We start from the raw sequence: 18,302 nt of genomic DNA, 5'->3' as shown, positions 1-18,302 counted from the left end.
TAGATCCTTTTATAATAAAACAAGAATCTAGTAAGCAAAATGTTTCTCTGAGTTCCGTGAGTCACTATGGTAAATTAATCAAACCCAAGGTGTGGTATAAACTGGAACCACCAATCTTTAGCAGTTGGTCAAAATCCCAGGTGATAAGCTGGGCTTTCCCACTGGCATCTGAAGTGGGGTGAGGGGTAGTCTTGTAGGACTATGTCCTTAACCTAGAGGATCTGATGCAATCTCTAGGTAGATGGTGTCAGGATTGAGTTGAATTGTAGAATACCCAACTAGTGTCCAAGAACAGTCTGGTGGTGGGGAAACTCCATGGCCATATATTAGAATTGGGTAGAGCCTTTTAAATACCTTGTGTCATCTTTGCTGTTACTCTATATAACCATTTTTTTTCTTTTGTGTTGTACTAATTGGCATATAGTTATATTTTATTTGGCTTGCAAGATTATATACTCCTCATAAGGATCATTTCTTAAATATCTTTGCACCCTAATAGTACATGTATCTTCCAGTGTCCTAAATTAACTGGTTCACAAATCAATAATTTGATATTTTAAAAAATTAGTCCAAAACTAACAATGGCCCATAACTAACTATGACAATAAACTCTAAGCCAGGACATTAAAATTCTATTCAAGATTTCTACTGAACAGAAATAGATAAATAATCAGAATGGTAACTTAACTCAATTGTATCCTGTCAAACACAATCTCCGGAGCAAAAATGTACCAAAACGAAGATTAAGTTTTTTGATAAACATAGAGTTCTCCACCAGAATGAGCTGAGAAAAATCAAGTATGAACCCTTATACATAAAACATACATTTCATCATCTCTTCACATATGTTATCGGAAACACTTTCAGAGCTAACATTTTATGAATTCTCAATGAGTAATTTTTAATTCTGGATTTCACAACCAAAAAAAATTAGTCCTCATTCTTCTTCTTCTAGGAACACATCCTCAATGAACTAAAATGTTTTTAGCACCTGCCAGTCCTGGCATGAAGGATAAAGAAAATGTTTATTTTAAAACCTCACACATTTCTGAAATTGTAAACAATTCTTATAAACCAAATTATAATTAACAATATATTATTAATAAAATGTATTACAATTTGTATTCTTAACATTACATACCTTTACTCTGTTAACTATTAGTGATATTTAGGATTTCTTTCTTAATAAAAATACAACATTGGTATCACAAATTAATGAGCATATATAAATATAGCTTACATAGGTTACTATACAATTTAGATGCAGTCCTCACCTTCAGTATTTGTCATTTTATTTTCTTGAGAAACCTCAACAGCTTCCTTAGGGGCACCAAATCGAACCAAAGCTTGTGATGTGGCATTGTCTTTTTAAAAGAAAACAAAAATTTCAGGGAACAATAATATACATATTTAAACAAGCAAAATAATGTACAAAACTTGTTCCTAAAGTGTTGTCCTTAAAAAGCAACTATAGTATTGATATTAAACAAAACCTATGGTAGAATCTCTCTAGATATTTCTTGTGTTCTTCAATTGGCTTAACACTCACAAGAAGGTATACAAAATATCATGTACCTCTTAAAAACAAACAGAAAGACCATGCAGACTGACTTTACCAAAATAGTACGGTAGGAGGCCCCAGCCTCTGGACACCATCAAAGATCAACAATTAGACAGCTATCTACAAACAAAATTAGCTCTGGGAGAGCGCAGGAGTCCACTTAAGAAATTTCAACAATATAGTGGAACAAAAAACCTGAGAATAACCACACACAAAAGAGGTAAGGAAAACAGTTTCATTTTGCCTGCATCCCCTAAGCCGACACTGCTCAGTGCCAAGAGGGAACTCTGCCTTGAAATAGTTCTTGTCACTGGAAAAGGGTGAGCAACCAGCTTCCTTACCCTTTTCGGGAACTCACAAAGGACTCACTTTGGTTCACCCCACCCAGAGACCAGCAAAGCTGAGAAGTAGACAGATGGCTTGGAATAAGGAAGAACGGCAGAAGCTCTCAGTACCGGCCCTGCAGCAGCAGTGCCTGTGCTTCCCAGTGGCCTGCTCTGAACAGGACCCTAGAGGCTTTGCTGGCAAAGTCGGCCTTCAGACATGAGGGAGAAAGTAAGATGTTCCCAGGCAAACAAGAGCTAAGGGAGGTGATCATCATTTGACTTGCCTGACAAGAAATGCTGAAAGGAGTTCCTCCAGTTAAAATAACACTAATTAGTAAAACAAAAACAATAACACTAATTAGTAAAAGCAAAAACATAAAGATGAGTATATGGTCAAATTCAGAATACTCCAATACTATAGTGGTGTATTAATCACTTAACTCTAGTTAATGGTTAAAGGACAGAAGTACTAAAATAGCTATAGCTGCAATAATTTATTAAAGAATACAAAATATAAAAAGATGTAAATTGTGACATCAAAAACACAGAATGTGAGGGGAGTTGTAAGAGGGAAGACTTTTTGCACGTGACTGAAGCTAAGTTGTTATCAGTTCAAAATAGACTATTTTATCATAAAATATTTCATTTAAGCCTCACAATAACCACAAAGCAAAAATCTATAGTAGATACACAAAAGAAACAAAGAAGGGAATCCGAGTACAGCACTATGAAAAATCATCAATTCAAAAAGAAAACAGAAAGAGAGGAAGAAATAAATAAAGGAACCACAAAGAGGCAGAAAACAACCAACAAGATGTCACCAGGAAGTCCTCACCTATCAATAATCACTTCAAAATGGAAATAAATGAAATTCTCCAATCAAAAAGCACAGAGTCGTTGAGTGGATAAAAAAACAAGACCCAACTATATGTGTGCTACTACAAGAGACTAATTTCACCTTTAAGGGTACATATAGGCTCAAAATGAAGGGATGGAAAAAGATATTCCACACAAGTGGAAATCAAAAGAGATCATAGGTAGCTGATCTCATATATATCTTATGACATTATATATACTTATGTCATGCAAAACAATCCCATTTACAACAGCATAAAAAGAATAAAATGCTTAGGGATAAAGTTAACCAAGGAAGTGAAAGATCTATATGCCAAAAACTGTAAGATATTGATGAAAGAAATTATAGAACACAAATAAATGGAAGATCACATGTTCATGGCTGAAAAGAGTAAATATTGTTAAAATGTCCATTCAATTCAAAATTTATCACAATTCCAATGGCATTTCTCACAGATTTTTTTTTAAATCCTAAAATTCATTTGGAACTTCAAAAGAGTCATAATAGCCAAAGCAATTTTAAGAAAGAATAAAGATGGAGGTGTCACACTTCCTTATTTCAAATTATATAAAGAGCTATAATGAACAAAACAGTAAGGTACTGTTTGGCATGAAAACAGACACACAGATCACTAGAATAAAATAGAGAATCCAGAAATAAACCCATGTATTAGTGATTAACTAATATTTGATAAGGAAGCCAAGACTACTCAATACGGAAAGAATAATATCTTCAATAAATAGTGGTAGGAAAACTGAATATTCACATACAAAATACTAAACTGAACCTCTATCTCACATCACTCATAAAACTTAACTTGAAATGGATTAAAAACTTAAAAGTAGGACTTGAAATCATAAACCTTCTAAAAGAAAACATAGGGAAAAAGCTCCTTGACATTGGTCTTGTAAGGATCTTTCAGATACAACACCAAAAGCATAACAAACTAAAACAAAAATCAACAAGAGAGACTACATCAAGCTAAAAGTTTCTGCACAGCAAAAGAAACAATTAACATAATGAAAAGGCAACCTATAAAGTGAGAGAAAATACTTGCAAACCATCTATCTGGTAAGGGTATGTTAACATTCAAATATATAAGGAATCGACAACTTGACAGCATTAAAACAAATAATCTGATTTAAAAATGGATAAAGGAACTGAGTGGCCATTTTTCCCAAGAACATACAAATGGCCAATACGTAAATGAAAAGATGCTCAAATCATTAATCACCAGGGAAATGCAAGTCAAAACCACAATGAAATATCACCACATATCTGTTAGAATGGCTATTATAAAAAAGACAAGAGATAACAAATGTTGGTGAGGATGTGAAGAAAAGCAAATCCTTGGGCACTGCTCATGTGAATATAAATTTCTACAACCACTATGGACAGCAGTATGGAGGGTCTTCAAAACTTAAAAATAAAAACGTCATGTAATCTAGCAATCCCTTTTCTGGTTTTTATAGAAAGAGATGAAATCACTATCTCAAAGAGGTATCTGCACTGCCTTGTTCACTGCAGCGTTAGTCACAATAGCCTAGACACGGAAACAACTTAATATCCATCTACAGCTAAAAGGATAAAGAAAATGTGATATACATATACATACACACACACAATTAAATATGTTAAGCCTAAAAAGGAAGGAAAGCCTGCCATTTGCAAGATGGAGGAAACTTGAGGGCATTACACTAAGTGAAATAAGTCAGACAAAGAAAGATACATACTATGTAACCTCTTATATGGTATCTAAAACAGCCTAACTTGTAGAAGCAGAGTACAACAGTAGTTGGCACCATCTTGGGGAGTGGGGAAAAGGGGAGATGTTGGTCAAAAGGAACAAGCTTCCAGCTATAAGAGGAATACGTTCTGGGGACCTGATGTACAGCATGGTGACTACAGTTAACTGTACTGTATTATATACTTGAAAACTGCAATGAGAGTAGATTTTAAATGTTCTTACCATAACTACAGTAACAAAATGGTAATTATGTAAAGTGAAGGTCGTATTCAATAACCTTATCGTGGTCAACACTTCACAACAAATACATATATGAAATCAGATTGTACATGCTGGGGAAGGGTATAGCTCAGTGGCAGAGTGTGTGCTTAGCATGCACAAGGTCCTGAGTTCAATCCCCAGTACCTCCATTTAAAAAATGAATAAATAAATACAAATAAATAAACCTAATTATCTCCCTCTAAACGATCATGTTATAACTGACACAGTGTTACATATCAATTACATCTCAATAAAGCTGGAAAAACAAAAAATAAATAAATAAATGCAAACAGCAAACATATAAATCATTATGTGCCAATACAGAAAGTAGTCCAAGGTACACTGAGAAAAATAGCAAGATATATATTTACGTGTAAGTTTTGTCATCACTTTTTGTTTTTTAGAAAGAGACATAGACTCTGACACATACTTGCAGTTGCATATATAAGTCCACAGATCAAGAAACTAAGAAAGGAGAGGAATGTAGAGAAAGAAGGGAAATTTTATATTTCATTTTATAATCTCTGAAGTGTTTAAAATTTTTCAAACAGAAGAATCTATTATTATGTTTGATGGTTCCTTATAAAGTTAAATCTATTTATGCTACAATGCAGCAATTTCACTCCAAAGCTTTTATCCAAGATAATTCAAGTATAGGTGCAAGAACTTGTGATAACTTCAACCATAACAGCAGAAACTGAAAATCTAAATGTCTATCACAAGAAAAACAAATTTTTAAAAATATTGAGTAATCATGCAATAGTATAACGCTGAGCGGTAAAAAAGAATGAGCTACTAATACATGGAGTAACATTGGTGAAACTCAAAAGTAAATAGAGCAAAAATAATCAGAAAAAATGGATATTATATAATTCCATTATTATGAGGTTCAAAAAAAGACAAAACTAAACTCTTACAATAGATATCAAAATAGTGATTCCCTATGGTAGGTGAGAAAATTTCTGGAGGTGATAAAAATATCTTCTATCTAAAATAGAGTGACAGTTCTATATTTATCATATACATATTTATTAAAATGCATTTAATTCTTAATTAATAATTAATTAGTTACAAAATCTTTTCAACTACACTAGCACTCTTCAAATTGTGTCCAAAAATACATAATCCAGTGATATTCTAATAAGTATACAAAGAAAAGGGATTCTATGATCAAATAATCAATGTATGGTTTAAGGAGGTATCTTCATTGCAGGACTTTTTGGGGCTTTCAATATATAAATGTTTATCAAAAAATTCCAAAAATAAAATGAATGTTATAGAATTTCCAAATTGTATTTTGCCTCATAATCATTTTTTTCCTGAAGCATATCTTACAATTTATATTCAGCAGGACACTCTCTGAGGAATATATCCTAAAGCACATTACCCTCCAAATCTGGGAGGAAACAGAATTCAGGAGGGGATTAAAACTGTTAAATTTCACAAACCACAAAAAATTTCTCTCATATAAATGTGATTCAATATAAAATATTGGTGTATAGTACTCACATTTCTTGGAACGGCAGGACAAGTTTATCAAATCATTTTTTCCACTGAAAATAATTTAAAAGACATGGCATATCATGATATATCATGTCTTTTAAAACATATTAAACATTACAAAAATTAGCATAATGTATATAACATTTACCCCCACATGATTTAAATTTAATAATTTAACAATATATGAAAAAGGATTACTTTACCATCTTTCAATCAAGACTGAAATTCATAAGACAGACTTGGGCAAATATTTTCACTAAACTTGGCACAAAGAGAAATAACATATAAAGGTTTTATTTATATTAGCTAAAATGCTTAAAAATTATGAATTCATAATTAGAAGGTTCAAAACAGAGTAAATGAAAAGATTAAATAAACATATGGAAATTAACTTCACACTTTGGTAATAAAAATGTAAATTAGAGCAAATTTAGATTTATATTTTATAAATTAGCTATATAATAATGACTAAGTAACATCTGGTATTTTGTGACAATACTGATACACCCACACAGTTGGTATTTTGAACATTTGTGGAAAACAATATAGATGGTTCTTTGAAAAGATCAACAAAATTAACAAAACTTTACCTTGACTAATCAAGGAGGAAAAAAAAGGTAATACTCAAAGAACTAAAACCAAGAATGAAAGAAGGATATTACTAACTACCTTACAGAGTGGTTGTAAGAGAATACTATAAACAAACTTGTGCCAATAAATTAGATAACCTAGATGAAATGGACAAATTCCTATAAAACCACAAACTATTAACATTGACCCAAAGAGAAAAAGAAAATCCAGCGAGAACTTAACAAGTAAAAAAATTAAATCAGTAATAAAAAATCCTCCCACAAATAAAAGTCCTCGGCCAAATGGCTTCACTGTTGAGTATCATGAAATATTGAAAGAATTAACACTGATGCTTCATAAATTTGCCAAAAACATAAGAGAACACTTGCCAACTCATTCTATGAGCCCCATATTACCCTGACGGCAAAACCAGACAAAAACATTCCAAGAAAATAAAATTATACACAAAATACTCCTTATGAACATGGATCCTCACAAAATACTGCCAAATCAAATCTAGTGGCATATAAAAAGGATTATACATTATGTTCAAGTGAGATTTATCCCAGAAAAGTTTCAACATTTGAAAGTCAATCATGTAACACTAATAAAGAGAAGAAATTACACAATCATTTCAGTAGATGCAGAAAAAGTATTTGACAAAATTCAATCCCATTCATGATTTTTAAAAAGCACTCAATAAAATACGAATAGTAAAAAACTTCTTCAAAATGATTTTTCACCTTTGTGAAAAATCCACAGCTAAAATCAGATATTATGGTAAAGAATGAAAGTATCCCCCAAGATCAGGAAAAGGGCAAGCAGATCTACACTTTGCCACTTCTATTCAATTTGTTCTGAAGATCTTAGCCAGAGTCATTAGGTAAGAAGATGAAATAAAAGGCATCCAAAATTTAATAGAGACATCAAAAAAGAATAAAATATTTAGGAATAAAACTAACAAAAGAAGTGTAAGACATTTCGCTAAACAAGTGTCACTAAAATCTACAAAACATTATTGAAAAAAATTAAATACCTAAATAAATCCAAAGATTTCCTGCTAGTGGATTCTAGGACATAATTTTGTTAAGATGCCAAAACTTTTCAAATTGATATACAGATTCAATGTAATTTCTATCAAATTGATAGCTTTTTCCCCTGAAATTGTCAAAATAATTCTAAAATTAACATGTAATGCAAGGGACCCAGATTAGCTAAAATAACCTTGAAAAAGAACAAACTAGAAGGAATCAAATTTTCTGATTTCAAATTTACTACAAATACACAATAATCAAGATGAGGTGGTACTGACATAAGGACAAACAGGCAGATCAATGGAATAGAACTGAGATTCCTGATATAAACCCATCTTTACGGTCAGTTAATGAGAAATGAATAGTCTTTTTTTCAGCAGATGGTACGGGATATATGAATGTAAAAGACTGAATTTTGACTCCCTTCTCAAACCATGTACAAAATGAATTCAAAATGGATCACAGACTTACATGCAAGAGTTAAATTATAAAACTCTTAAAAGAAAACAGAGGGGTAAATATGTGTAACCTTGGATATGATATCAAAGGAACAAGCAATTTTAAAAATTAGATAAAATGGTTTCATGAAAATAAAAACTTTTGTGCTGCAAAAAACAATCAGGAAAGTGAAAATGCAATCCCTACTATGAGTTAACAAGCAAAAACATTTGTAAATCATATATATAATAAAGGTCTAGTTTCTAAAATATATAACTATTGCAGCTCAACAATAAAAAAGACTATTAACCCAACTTAAAAACGGGCAAAAGATTTGAATACACATTTCTCCAAAGAAGGCATACAAAAGTCAATAAACATATTTACAGATCCTCATCCTCATTAGTTATTAGGGAAATGCAAATCAAAACCACAGTAAGATGGCTTCACACCCACTAAGATGGCTATAATAAAGTTAAAAAACAAAACAAAACAACAGAATATAACGAGTGTTGACAAAGGGATAGAAAAACTGGCCTCCTCGTGTATTGCTATCTGGAATGTAAGTTATTGCAGCTGCTTTGGAAAAAAAAAAATTGGCAATTACTCAGGTTAAACATTAAGTTACCAAATAACCTAAACAATTCCAGGCGTAAGTGTAAACCCAACGGAAATGAAAACAGGTGCCCACATAAAAACTTGTACTTGAATATTCATAACATTATTCATGATAGCCCCAAAGCGGAAACCACTCAAACATCCATCCACCGATGAATGCACAGACAATATGCGGAATATTCATACAATGGAATATGATTCATTTATAAAAAGAACCTTGACCAAATTTTAGTTTAAGAGAAGACAGGCACAAAAGCAACTATCTTACCAGTTCGTTTACATGAAATGTCCAAAACGGTCTCCCATCCCGCCTCCCCGACCCTACCTGGCCAAATAAGTCACTGCTGTGAAGGTGTTTCTGTCACCTCTTGAATCCTCACCTAAGTTTCAAAAGAAACGGCATCAGTGTTGATGATGATGAGAGGCGGCACGGAGCGGCCCCAGAAACCTGGAGGCGGCGCATCCCCTTGTCTCGACGGTCGCGCGGCGTCGCAAAAGGAATTCCCGAGCTCTGCCCTGCCGGCTTCACCGGAAGCGCGCCGACTCCCGCCCCGGGTGCTGCTGGGAGCCTACGCACTGCGGCAGAAGTTGTCCAGGGCGGGCGGGGCTGCCGTCCTGCGGGCCACTGCGCTTGCGCATCTCCGCTACAGCCTGGCTGAGGTGCAGGTGTTGGCGCCGGGGTCCCCGGGCAGGATCTGAAAATGGTCACACAGGCGCGAGGGTTCCCCCAGCAGGATCCGGAAGTGGCCACACACACACTAGGAGAGGCCTGGCTGCCCGTGGGGGACCTCAGGTGGGCGGTGATGACGAAGGCTCGCTGACAGGCATGTAGGCCTTCACGACAAACATGGGGGTGCTGGCCACCTAAGACTCCTTGAAGACGTGGCCCCGCTTCCAGTTCGGGACACCGTGGATGCCCCCAGCCACTTCTTTCTGACACTGGCCCTCCGCAAGGAACTGGGCTCTGTGAACCGGCGCTTGTAGTCAGCACGCAGCGTAGAGGCCTGGGGTGCTGGTGCGGCGTCCCATACTGGGCCTCAAAGCACACGCCCAGCATGCCACGAGGACACTAAACTTCATTTTGTTGAGGGACTGCACACCTTTGGTGACATCAGTGAGGATGTTGGGGCTAATGCCGCCGGGCCCCAAGCACCAGATCTTGCGGGCCGAGGTCACAACCCTCTCGGACGAATCCGCTCAAGCGGGCTGATGCTTGAGCTTCTGACAGCTGCACTCCTCGCCCTTGGCGTCCTCCTCCAGGCAATTGGGGAAGGGCTTCATGTACAGCCTTGTCGCTTGTCGCAGGTCTTGGACAGGCAGAACACTTTGGACAGTTCGCTGACGGGTCTCACGGTACGTATGAGACGACCTGGTTGGATGTTTTGATAAGATGCAGGTGTGGTCCTTCAGGCAGATCAGCAGATGCAACTCAGCACCTTCAGCACTGTGCTCCCTGACTCTTCGGTGATGCACTGCCAGGTGGGATCCGACTTGGTTGGCAGCTTCAGCGCCCGCCCCCCCCCCCCCCCCCCCCCCCCGGCTTGGGCAGGCTAGCTGAGTTCATGGCTTCTACAGCCAACACGAGGACGGGGTTTACACTGAACTGCATCACCTGCATGGGGACGTGCTCAAAGACGGTGATGTTGTGGGTCTTCGCCAGGAAATGATTGACACCCACCGGGCCCAACATGCTCCCAACAAGGCAAGTAGATTTGTGGTTGCTGCCGGGGGGTTGAGTTGGGGGGGAGGGGTGGCGGGGCATGAGGAGTGGCAGCTAATGGTGTAGAGCTGCTGTGGGGGGGTTATGAAAATATACTGGAATTAGATAATGGTGATGATTGCACAGCCGTGCGGTTATACTAAAACCACTGAGTTGTACACTTTAAAGAGATGAATTCTTATGATAGTAAATGACTTATAGCTCAATTTTTAAAAGTTAAACACAATATTACTTATAATAGCATTTAGGAAAGCTGCATGCTGAGTAAATCCCTGCAAGCTGAGTAAATCTTCATATAAGTCTGATTTGACATCCAGTTCTTTTTATTATATCTATGCTATGTCAAGGGAAATTTGTAGCTTTAAATAATTAGACTAGAAAAGAAAAAAAGGCTGCAAATTAGTGATCTAAGCATCTAAATTAAGAATATGTGGGAATACAAACCCAAAGAAAGTAGAAGAAAGAGAGAAGGGCAATACTATCTGAAATTAATAGAAAGCGAGCGAAGAACAAGGAAAACACCCTAGGGATAATTAAAAAGGTCAGAAATTACCAGTTTGAGAAATTAGCACAGATGAACACATCTGGAAAAGTTAATCATGACAAGAGAGAAGAAGCAGAAGAAACATACAATATTATGAACTTAAAGGAGAAATAATTGTATACAGAGGATATACGTAAAAACTTATTAACAATATTGTATCAATACATGTAAAGTTTAACCAAATGAACAAATTTTTTAAAGAAATAATTATAATTTTCCAATAGTGAATTAAAAATTAACAACCTAGATGGTCCTATAACTAATAATTTATATCAACAGTTTAATATCTCCCCAAAAATTAAGACATAAGTTCAGCCAGTCAAGAAAAGTGATTAAAATATTGAATTATTCTTCTTAGAGAATAAAGAAAGAGGAAAGATTCTCCATTTCAATTATGAGATTATAAATGCCTTACTACCAAAATCAGACAAGAACAACATAAGATGACTTAGGAGCCAGTGTTCCTCGAGAGCATAAATGGAAAAATCCTAAACAAATGACTATCATACCAAATCCAGCAGTATATTAAGAGAAATTAAAACAAAATAAGTTAAATTTTCCCTGGAAATACAAAATTTAACAATTGTGATTCATTCTTGCAACCCATTAAATTTAAGGATTAAGGAAGAAAAATTTAATTGCAGAAAAATTTCAATAGATGTAGAAAAGGCATTCATAAAATTCAATACATGTTCACAATTTATGGTACATTATAAAAAATTGTCTCTAAAAACAAAAGATTTAATGTTGACACATTAAAAGTCTCATTTTAAAAATCAGGAACAGGGAGATAACTGTGCACATTTTTATTGCCTCCATTTTACCAGGTACTAAAGGATCTAGACTAAGCAATAGAAAGTAAAAATCAACTCATTATTTTCAGATCTAGCTAATATTAGTGAATTAATAAGACAGTTGAAAATTGTAATAGGATTAAAAATGTAAAACTATGTAATTTGTGTATATGTATATATTAACATATTTTCATATAATATATAAAACTAAATATGATTTGGAAGTGGTGAGAGAGCATAGGGTTCCATTCCTTAATATGCATTATGAATGCACGGATACTCAATTTTATCAGTACCCTTTGTACTTTACAAATTGTTACAGATATTTTTATATGTATGAAATATTTCTTATATCAACATATAAAGACACTTTAAAAAAAAACAGAATACAGCACCTGGCTGTTACATGGAAAAGAAACAATATGAAAAACAAGAAATTGAAAAACTAAGGTAATATCAGTATTTTCATACAAACAAAAAAGTGATGCTGCCATGATATGCAGTTTTGTACTTAGTGAAAATATTGCCTGAAAATGTAGACTTCACAGATGGTAAGTTTGTAAAAATGTACTGTTAATTGTAATAGAAATTATTTTCCCAGAGCTTTTTTGTAAACATGAACCATGTGAAAATACTGTTGGTTAGCATGTTAAGATACGGCTGTGACTGTACAGAACAACTGAAAAGTTTAATAATTTGTTTTATTTATTTCAACTGAGAGCACAGAACAAGCATCAAATTTGCTATGCTTATTTGTAGTATAATAAGAATTTTGACATGACCACAGTGTTTCAGGGTGATTGACCCAACATAAGGAAAGGATTTACTTTTGATGTTAAGAAAAGTTATTATGTTGAATATCATCTGGTAGAAGTTAATAAATAAGACCTAACATTGTGTTCTTGTGGTGTTAATGACAAAGTTAATGACAAACCATTTCAAAGATTGGTTCATGGTTAGGTTTGGTACATCATCCAGCAAAGATTGCTTTGGGCTTAAAAGTTTAAAATCAGCATGCTAAGACTGGTAAGTTCCTTTAGTTTGAACATGGACATCTCAGTGCTTTGCTCAATAAGCCAAATGTTCTCTATAGTGGTTGTTGTCTTACAAAGAGGATGGGAAACTTAATAATGCTATGATGCCAAAGAGGTAGAAATTAAGTTAAACTAAAAATCACTATTTATGCCAAAATTCCAAACATTATTTCTAATGTCCTAAACTTACTGAGCACATTTCAAAAGACAACTTATTAACCAAATTATTTTCCAAAGAGTTATCCAACCATATTTCCATTTTGTATGCATTTTCAGGAATAACCTATGTCAAAGAACACTCACATTCCACTAAATAGTGTGATATGTGGTTTTATCTGACTATATATGTATTTCTCCATTGAAAAGACTGAAGGCAGGTGGCCTGTCACGTTTAACAAGTTTAACTTTCTCCTTATGTTCCACATACAAGAGCTTTTGCTTGCAAACCCATTGCAGACTAGTCACTTTCTATTTGCATACAAAATAAATAGTCATTGTCAGGTGATTGCAAGGGAAATCCCCAGCTCAGCTCTCCAGTCTTAGGACAAACTATTAGTTCTTAATTAACATAATTAACCCCCAAACTTTCCACAGTTCTTTTCAAGTATTTGAACAAGAGATAGACAAATAGAATTTGATTATCCTATCTCTTTCCAAATTGTGTCTTTGGGAAAATTGTTTTATGTAAATAACCTGCCATTTTGCTAATCTACGAGTGAAATCAGTTTCCAGAAATGAATACTTTTTTGCTTAAACTTCACTATACAAACTGTGAAAATGAAATATCGTAAGTTTTTTTCAGATAATATTGATAGAATGAATAAAAAGCTAAAATCAAAGTTACTGAAATACTCTGAAAGTAAATGTGGTGATGAACGCTAAAATCCTACACAAGATTCATAATCCTACATGAAGTCCATTGTGAGGTAGCCTCAACTGTTTGGGATTACTAAATGACTGCTTTCTTTTATAACCCAAATAAGCTTGTGGGGTTTTTTCCGTAGAGTATTTTATGCTTTCATTGTTGGTTTTTTTTTGATTGAAGTATAGTTTATTTACAGCCTTGTTGTGCTAGTTTCTGGTGTACAGCACAGTGATTCAATTATACATATGTATATATTCTTTTTCTTTTTATTACAAGCTATTGATGATCATTCTTTGTCCTATACTTTCATATAATTTTTTGTGTAGGACTTTTCTGTGTTTTGACTGCAGTAATAGCCCTGCTAATTTTCTCCTCCCAGTGTTCAACTTCCTTTGCAATGTGACTTTACAACATCTGCCACCAAGAGGTAGAGTCTAATCCCTTGCCTCTTGACTCTAGGCTGGTCTTGTGACCTGGTTTGGCTGATAAAAATGTAACAGAAAGGATGGTGTGCTCATTCTGAGCCTTGGCCTTGTGAGCTTCTGTTCCCCCTTGTAAGCCATGAGTTCCAGCTGCTGGAGGACTATGGTGCAGGGCTAAGTCAGTCCAGTTTTCCCAGCCAAGGCCCTAGGCCTGTGGAAGCCCAGCCCAAATGAGCAAGACTTGTAATGGTGCTTAGTTGGCCTGTGACTTACTGCAGATGTGTGAGTGAGCAGTCCTGAGCTCAGCAGAACCACTCAGTACAAGTGAGCAAAAATGAATGTTTATGACGTGGTGTGTACCTACATTTTTGTGGTTGGTTGTTACATAGCATTAGGGCAGCAATGGATAACTGATAAGATGACTGTCTATTGTTCCCAGTGAAAGGTCTCAAGGCAAAATTCTATACCAAGGATTGCCAAACTTTTTCTATAAAGGGCCAGATAGTAAAAATTTTGGTTTTGTGGGTAACTTGCAGTCTCTGCCATATGTTCCTCTTTGTTTTGTTTCTTTTGTTTCTTTTTACTACTCTTTATAATTGTAAACACTATTCTTAGATTTTGGGCTGTACAACAAGGGCAGCTGTCCAGATTTGGCCCATAGGTTGTAATTTGCTGACCTCCGTTCCATATCATGCAAAAATATGATATTGCTAACATGATGCAGAATAAAAGATGCATAGGAGATCATGATGAAAATTAATGCAATAAAATCAATTTTAAAAATAGAATTATATAAGGCTTTTTTTTCATTTTTAATTTTGTATGTTTCTCCTCAATGTTGGCTGGTAAAATTTTAATAACCACTTGTCAGATGGTAGTAAGTACTACCACCACCACCAAGTTTAACCAATCAGTGGAATAGAATTGAAAAGAGATGTATAGAGTTGGCTCACACACACTAGTAAGAGCTGACTCCAGCGGACCATTGTTGTGCTACCTACCTGTCATACTGCCTATATTGTATGTCAGTAGTAATTATAAAAGAAATTAATGATAAGCCATATGGTGAGTTTTCCTTAAACTAACTTACTCATTTTGCTTACCTCACCTTCCTGATCACAGTAAATTTTAGTTTTGTGACCCCTGGCCCTGGAGAAGACTACTGTCCTTATAGCTGTCTTCTGTGAGTGACCTGCGTTGTATTTATCTATGACCTAGTTTCATAGAAAATCACTTAAGGATAAACTTACCTTTCTTTTTTTGGTATCCTCCAGTTGGAGAACAGGAAATTGTCTTATTTTCAGGCATGGTTATTTACCATACTTTGAATCCTAATTAGAAAGGAAAAAAAAATTTAAAATATTATGAATCAAAATTAGCTTATATTTAATTTCACTAAAAATTGTCAGTTCAAGAACTGGTAATGTCAGGATAGGTTTCTAATATTATGTAATGTATATATGTAAAAATCAATACTAAATTTTATGTTAAAAATGTAAAGAAATCCAACAATATACTCTTTTTCCTGTGAGGACTACCGTGATACTATTTAGGGACACCAAATATAAAAATTCTCATTAAAGAGACATCTTTGATCCCTGCTCTGCTCTGCTGTTAACTTAAACAGACACCAGGGGTGACTACTAGATAATTTAGCATTCATCATTGAAACTGTGAGCTCAAAACCCTTTGGAAAGTCTAGAACCTATTGTTTCATTTCATATGATAAACTTAAACCTTGCTATCATCTCTTTTTTACATTCCCTCAGTTCCTTTGTAAAACATTTTTTATTATGGATTAAGTTAAATGTATACAAAAGGTAGAGAGAATTACCTACATAATTTGATTGAAGTAATAGCCTCGAAATCTCATGTGATTAAAGTGAATTAAGGTGATTCTTGCCCAGCACAAAGTCAAAGGGAACCCAGCATAACAAAGAGACTAGTTAACAAAAATCAGTAGAAAGAGAAAGATAGTGGAAACTGACCCAAAGTTATTCCAGATAGTGAAATTACCAGATATAAACCACCTAACAACCATGCTTAACATACTTATAAATATAATGTCAAATTTTAAGATTTTAAAATGAAAAATTATGTAAATTGATATTGTAGACTTGAGAAGAAGCCAGTTAGAAATCCATGAACTGAAAACTGCTAGGTAACTACAATTCTAAACTCACTGGTTCAGTTTAAAAGCAGGTATGACAGGCTGAAGAAACAGTAACTAGGCACTCCTACCTCTCCCAGCTAGGGAGGGGTCAGTGAAGTTCTACTGGGTAGCTGGAACTCACAACCCCCACCCCACAATAAGAAGTAGAAACTGAAATCTCAGTAAGATAGCTATACACCTATCAGAATGGCTAAAACGAACAAACGAAAAATTTGTAACACCAAATGCTGGCAAGGATGTGAAGAAACTGGGTCACTCACACACTGGAGGTTAGAGTGTGAGATGATAGAGCTACTATGGAAAATAGTTTAACAGTTCTTTTTAAAACTAAAAATGATTTGTCGATATGACCCAGCAGTTGCACTCTTGAACATGTATCCCAGAGAAATGAAAACTTACTTTCACTCAGAAACTTATGCAAGAATATTCTTAGGAGCTCTGTTCGTACTAGCCCAAACCTGAACACTACCCAGATGTCCTTTAATAGTGAATAGTGAAACAAATTGTGGTACATCTAGAACATAGAATACTACCCCACAATAAAAGGGAGCAGACTCGCCATACACACAACAACTTGGGTGAAACCCCAATTAATTTTGCTGAGTGAAAAAAAGTCAATCTCAAAGAGATATGCATTGCACGATGCCATTTTATTCACAAAATAATGTAATTATAGAGATGGAAAACAGATCACTGGTTCCCCAGGTCTAGAGGAACATCAGGGAGGGGAAAGGGTAACATCAGGGAGGGTTGTGATGATGTACAATTAAGTATCTTGATCATGGTGATCGAGAGCTACACATGTAATAAAATTTTATAGAGCTATATATACACACACAAATAAGTGCATGTATTACTGGTGAAATCCAAATAAGGTCTGTGGTTTGTGGTTTGATATTGTACTATAGTAACTTACGGTGCTAACATTGAGGGATGGTGGGTGAAGCAGGCACAAAACCTTTCTGTATATTTCTTTGCAACTTCCTGTGAATCTATAATTCTTTAACTATTCTTAAAATAAAAAGTTTACAGTAAATAAAGCCATAAAGGAAAATGAAAAAAAATACCTAGAAAATCCTCATACTTGTGGAAAAGAAGGAATCAACTATAAATAAACTTTATGGAAAAACATATCACAAGGGAACTTAGAAAAAATTCTAGGCAATGACCGTGAATATAAACATATCACAACATGTGGGACACTGACAGAGCCATGACTGGAGGAGATAATGTGGTGGTGGGAGAGAGTCCATTTTAAACTGGATATTCCCAGGAAAAGTCCTCTTTGAGAAAGTGACAGCAGACTATAATGAACTGAGAGGAAACGCCAGAAGATCTTAGGGAAGAGTTATCCAGGAAGAACTGAAAGAGGTGCAAAGGTCCTAAAGCAGAAATGAGCTTAGAATGGTCCCAAAACAGTAACTGTAAATAATTAACTCTAGAACCATAAACAACAAAAAGATCTGCAGCATTCCAGCTGACATTCATCCAGTGCAGTCTAACATCCAGGCTCTGATCCCTGCTGCCTGGATCCCGCAGGCTGTTTTCACCATGGCAGACTCGCTTGTTAACTTGCCAGTGTGGTAAAATCGCAGGACCTTCACAGGTCTTGCCAGAAAGCTGATTGTTAATTTTCATTAATTTTGCAAGGCAGTTAAGGCCATGTACTAGCTTGAAATCAGCCATGGTGATTTACACCATGAAAATCAGCAAATGCCACAATCAGGTCTGGTTTCTGTTTTTGTGTTTGTCTTGGGAAGTGGTTGTTAAATTTCTCAGCACACTACTGCCAGACTCCTGAGAAGATAGGACCTGAGCTGCATTATCAGATAGAAT

The 18,302-nt window shown here is 35.2% G+C and overlaps 1 protein-coding gene across 1 annotated transcript in view; it reads right to left on the bottom strand.

The window, feature by feature from the left end:
- CCDC178 (coiled-coil domain containing 178) overlaps positions 1-18,302 on the bottom strand; it is a 285,980-nt gene that overhangs the window by 251,415 nt on the left and 16,263 nt on the right. Inside the window, exons 5-6 of the mRNA XM_072949050.1 lie at positions 15,544-15,624; positions 1,275-1,364 (exon numbers count right to left, since the gene is read on the bottom strand). Coding sequence (XP_072805151.1) covers positions 1,275-1,364; positions 15,544-15,601 — 148 coding nt within the window. The 5' untranslated portion in view covers positions 15,602-15,624. The remainder of the gene's footprint in view (positions 1-1,274; positions 1,365-15,543; positions 15,625-18,302) is intronic.

The sequence above is a fragment of the Vicugna pacos genome, chromosome 24, assembly GCF_048564905.1.
Source record: "Vicugna pacos chromosome 24, VicPac4, whole genome shotgun sequence".
Lineage (NCBI taxonomy): Eukaryota > Metazoa > Chordata > Mammalia > Artiodactyla > Camelidae > Vicugna > Vicugna pacos.
This window is presented reverse-complemented; position numbering and strand designations above follow the sequence as displayed.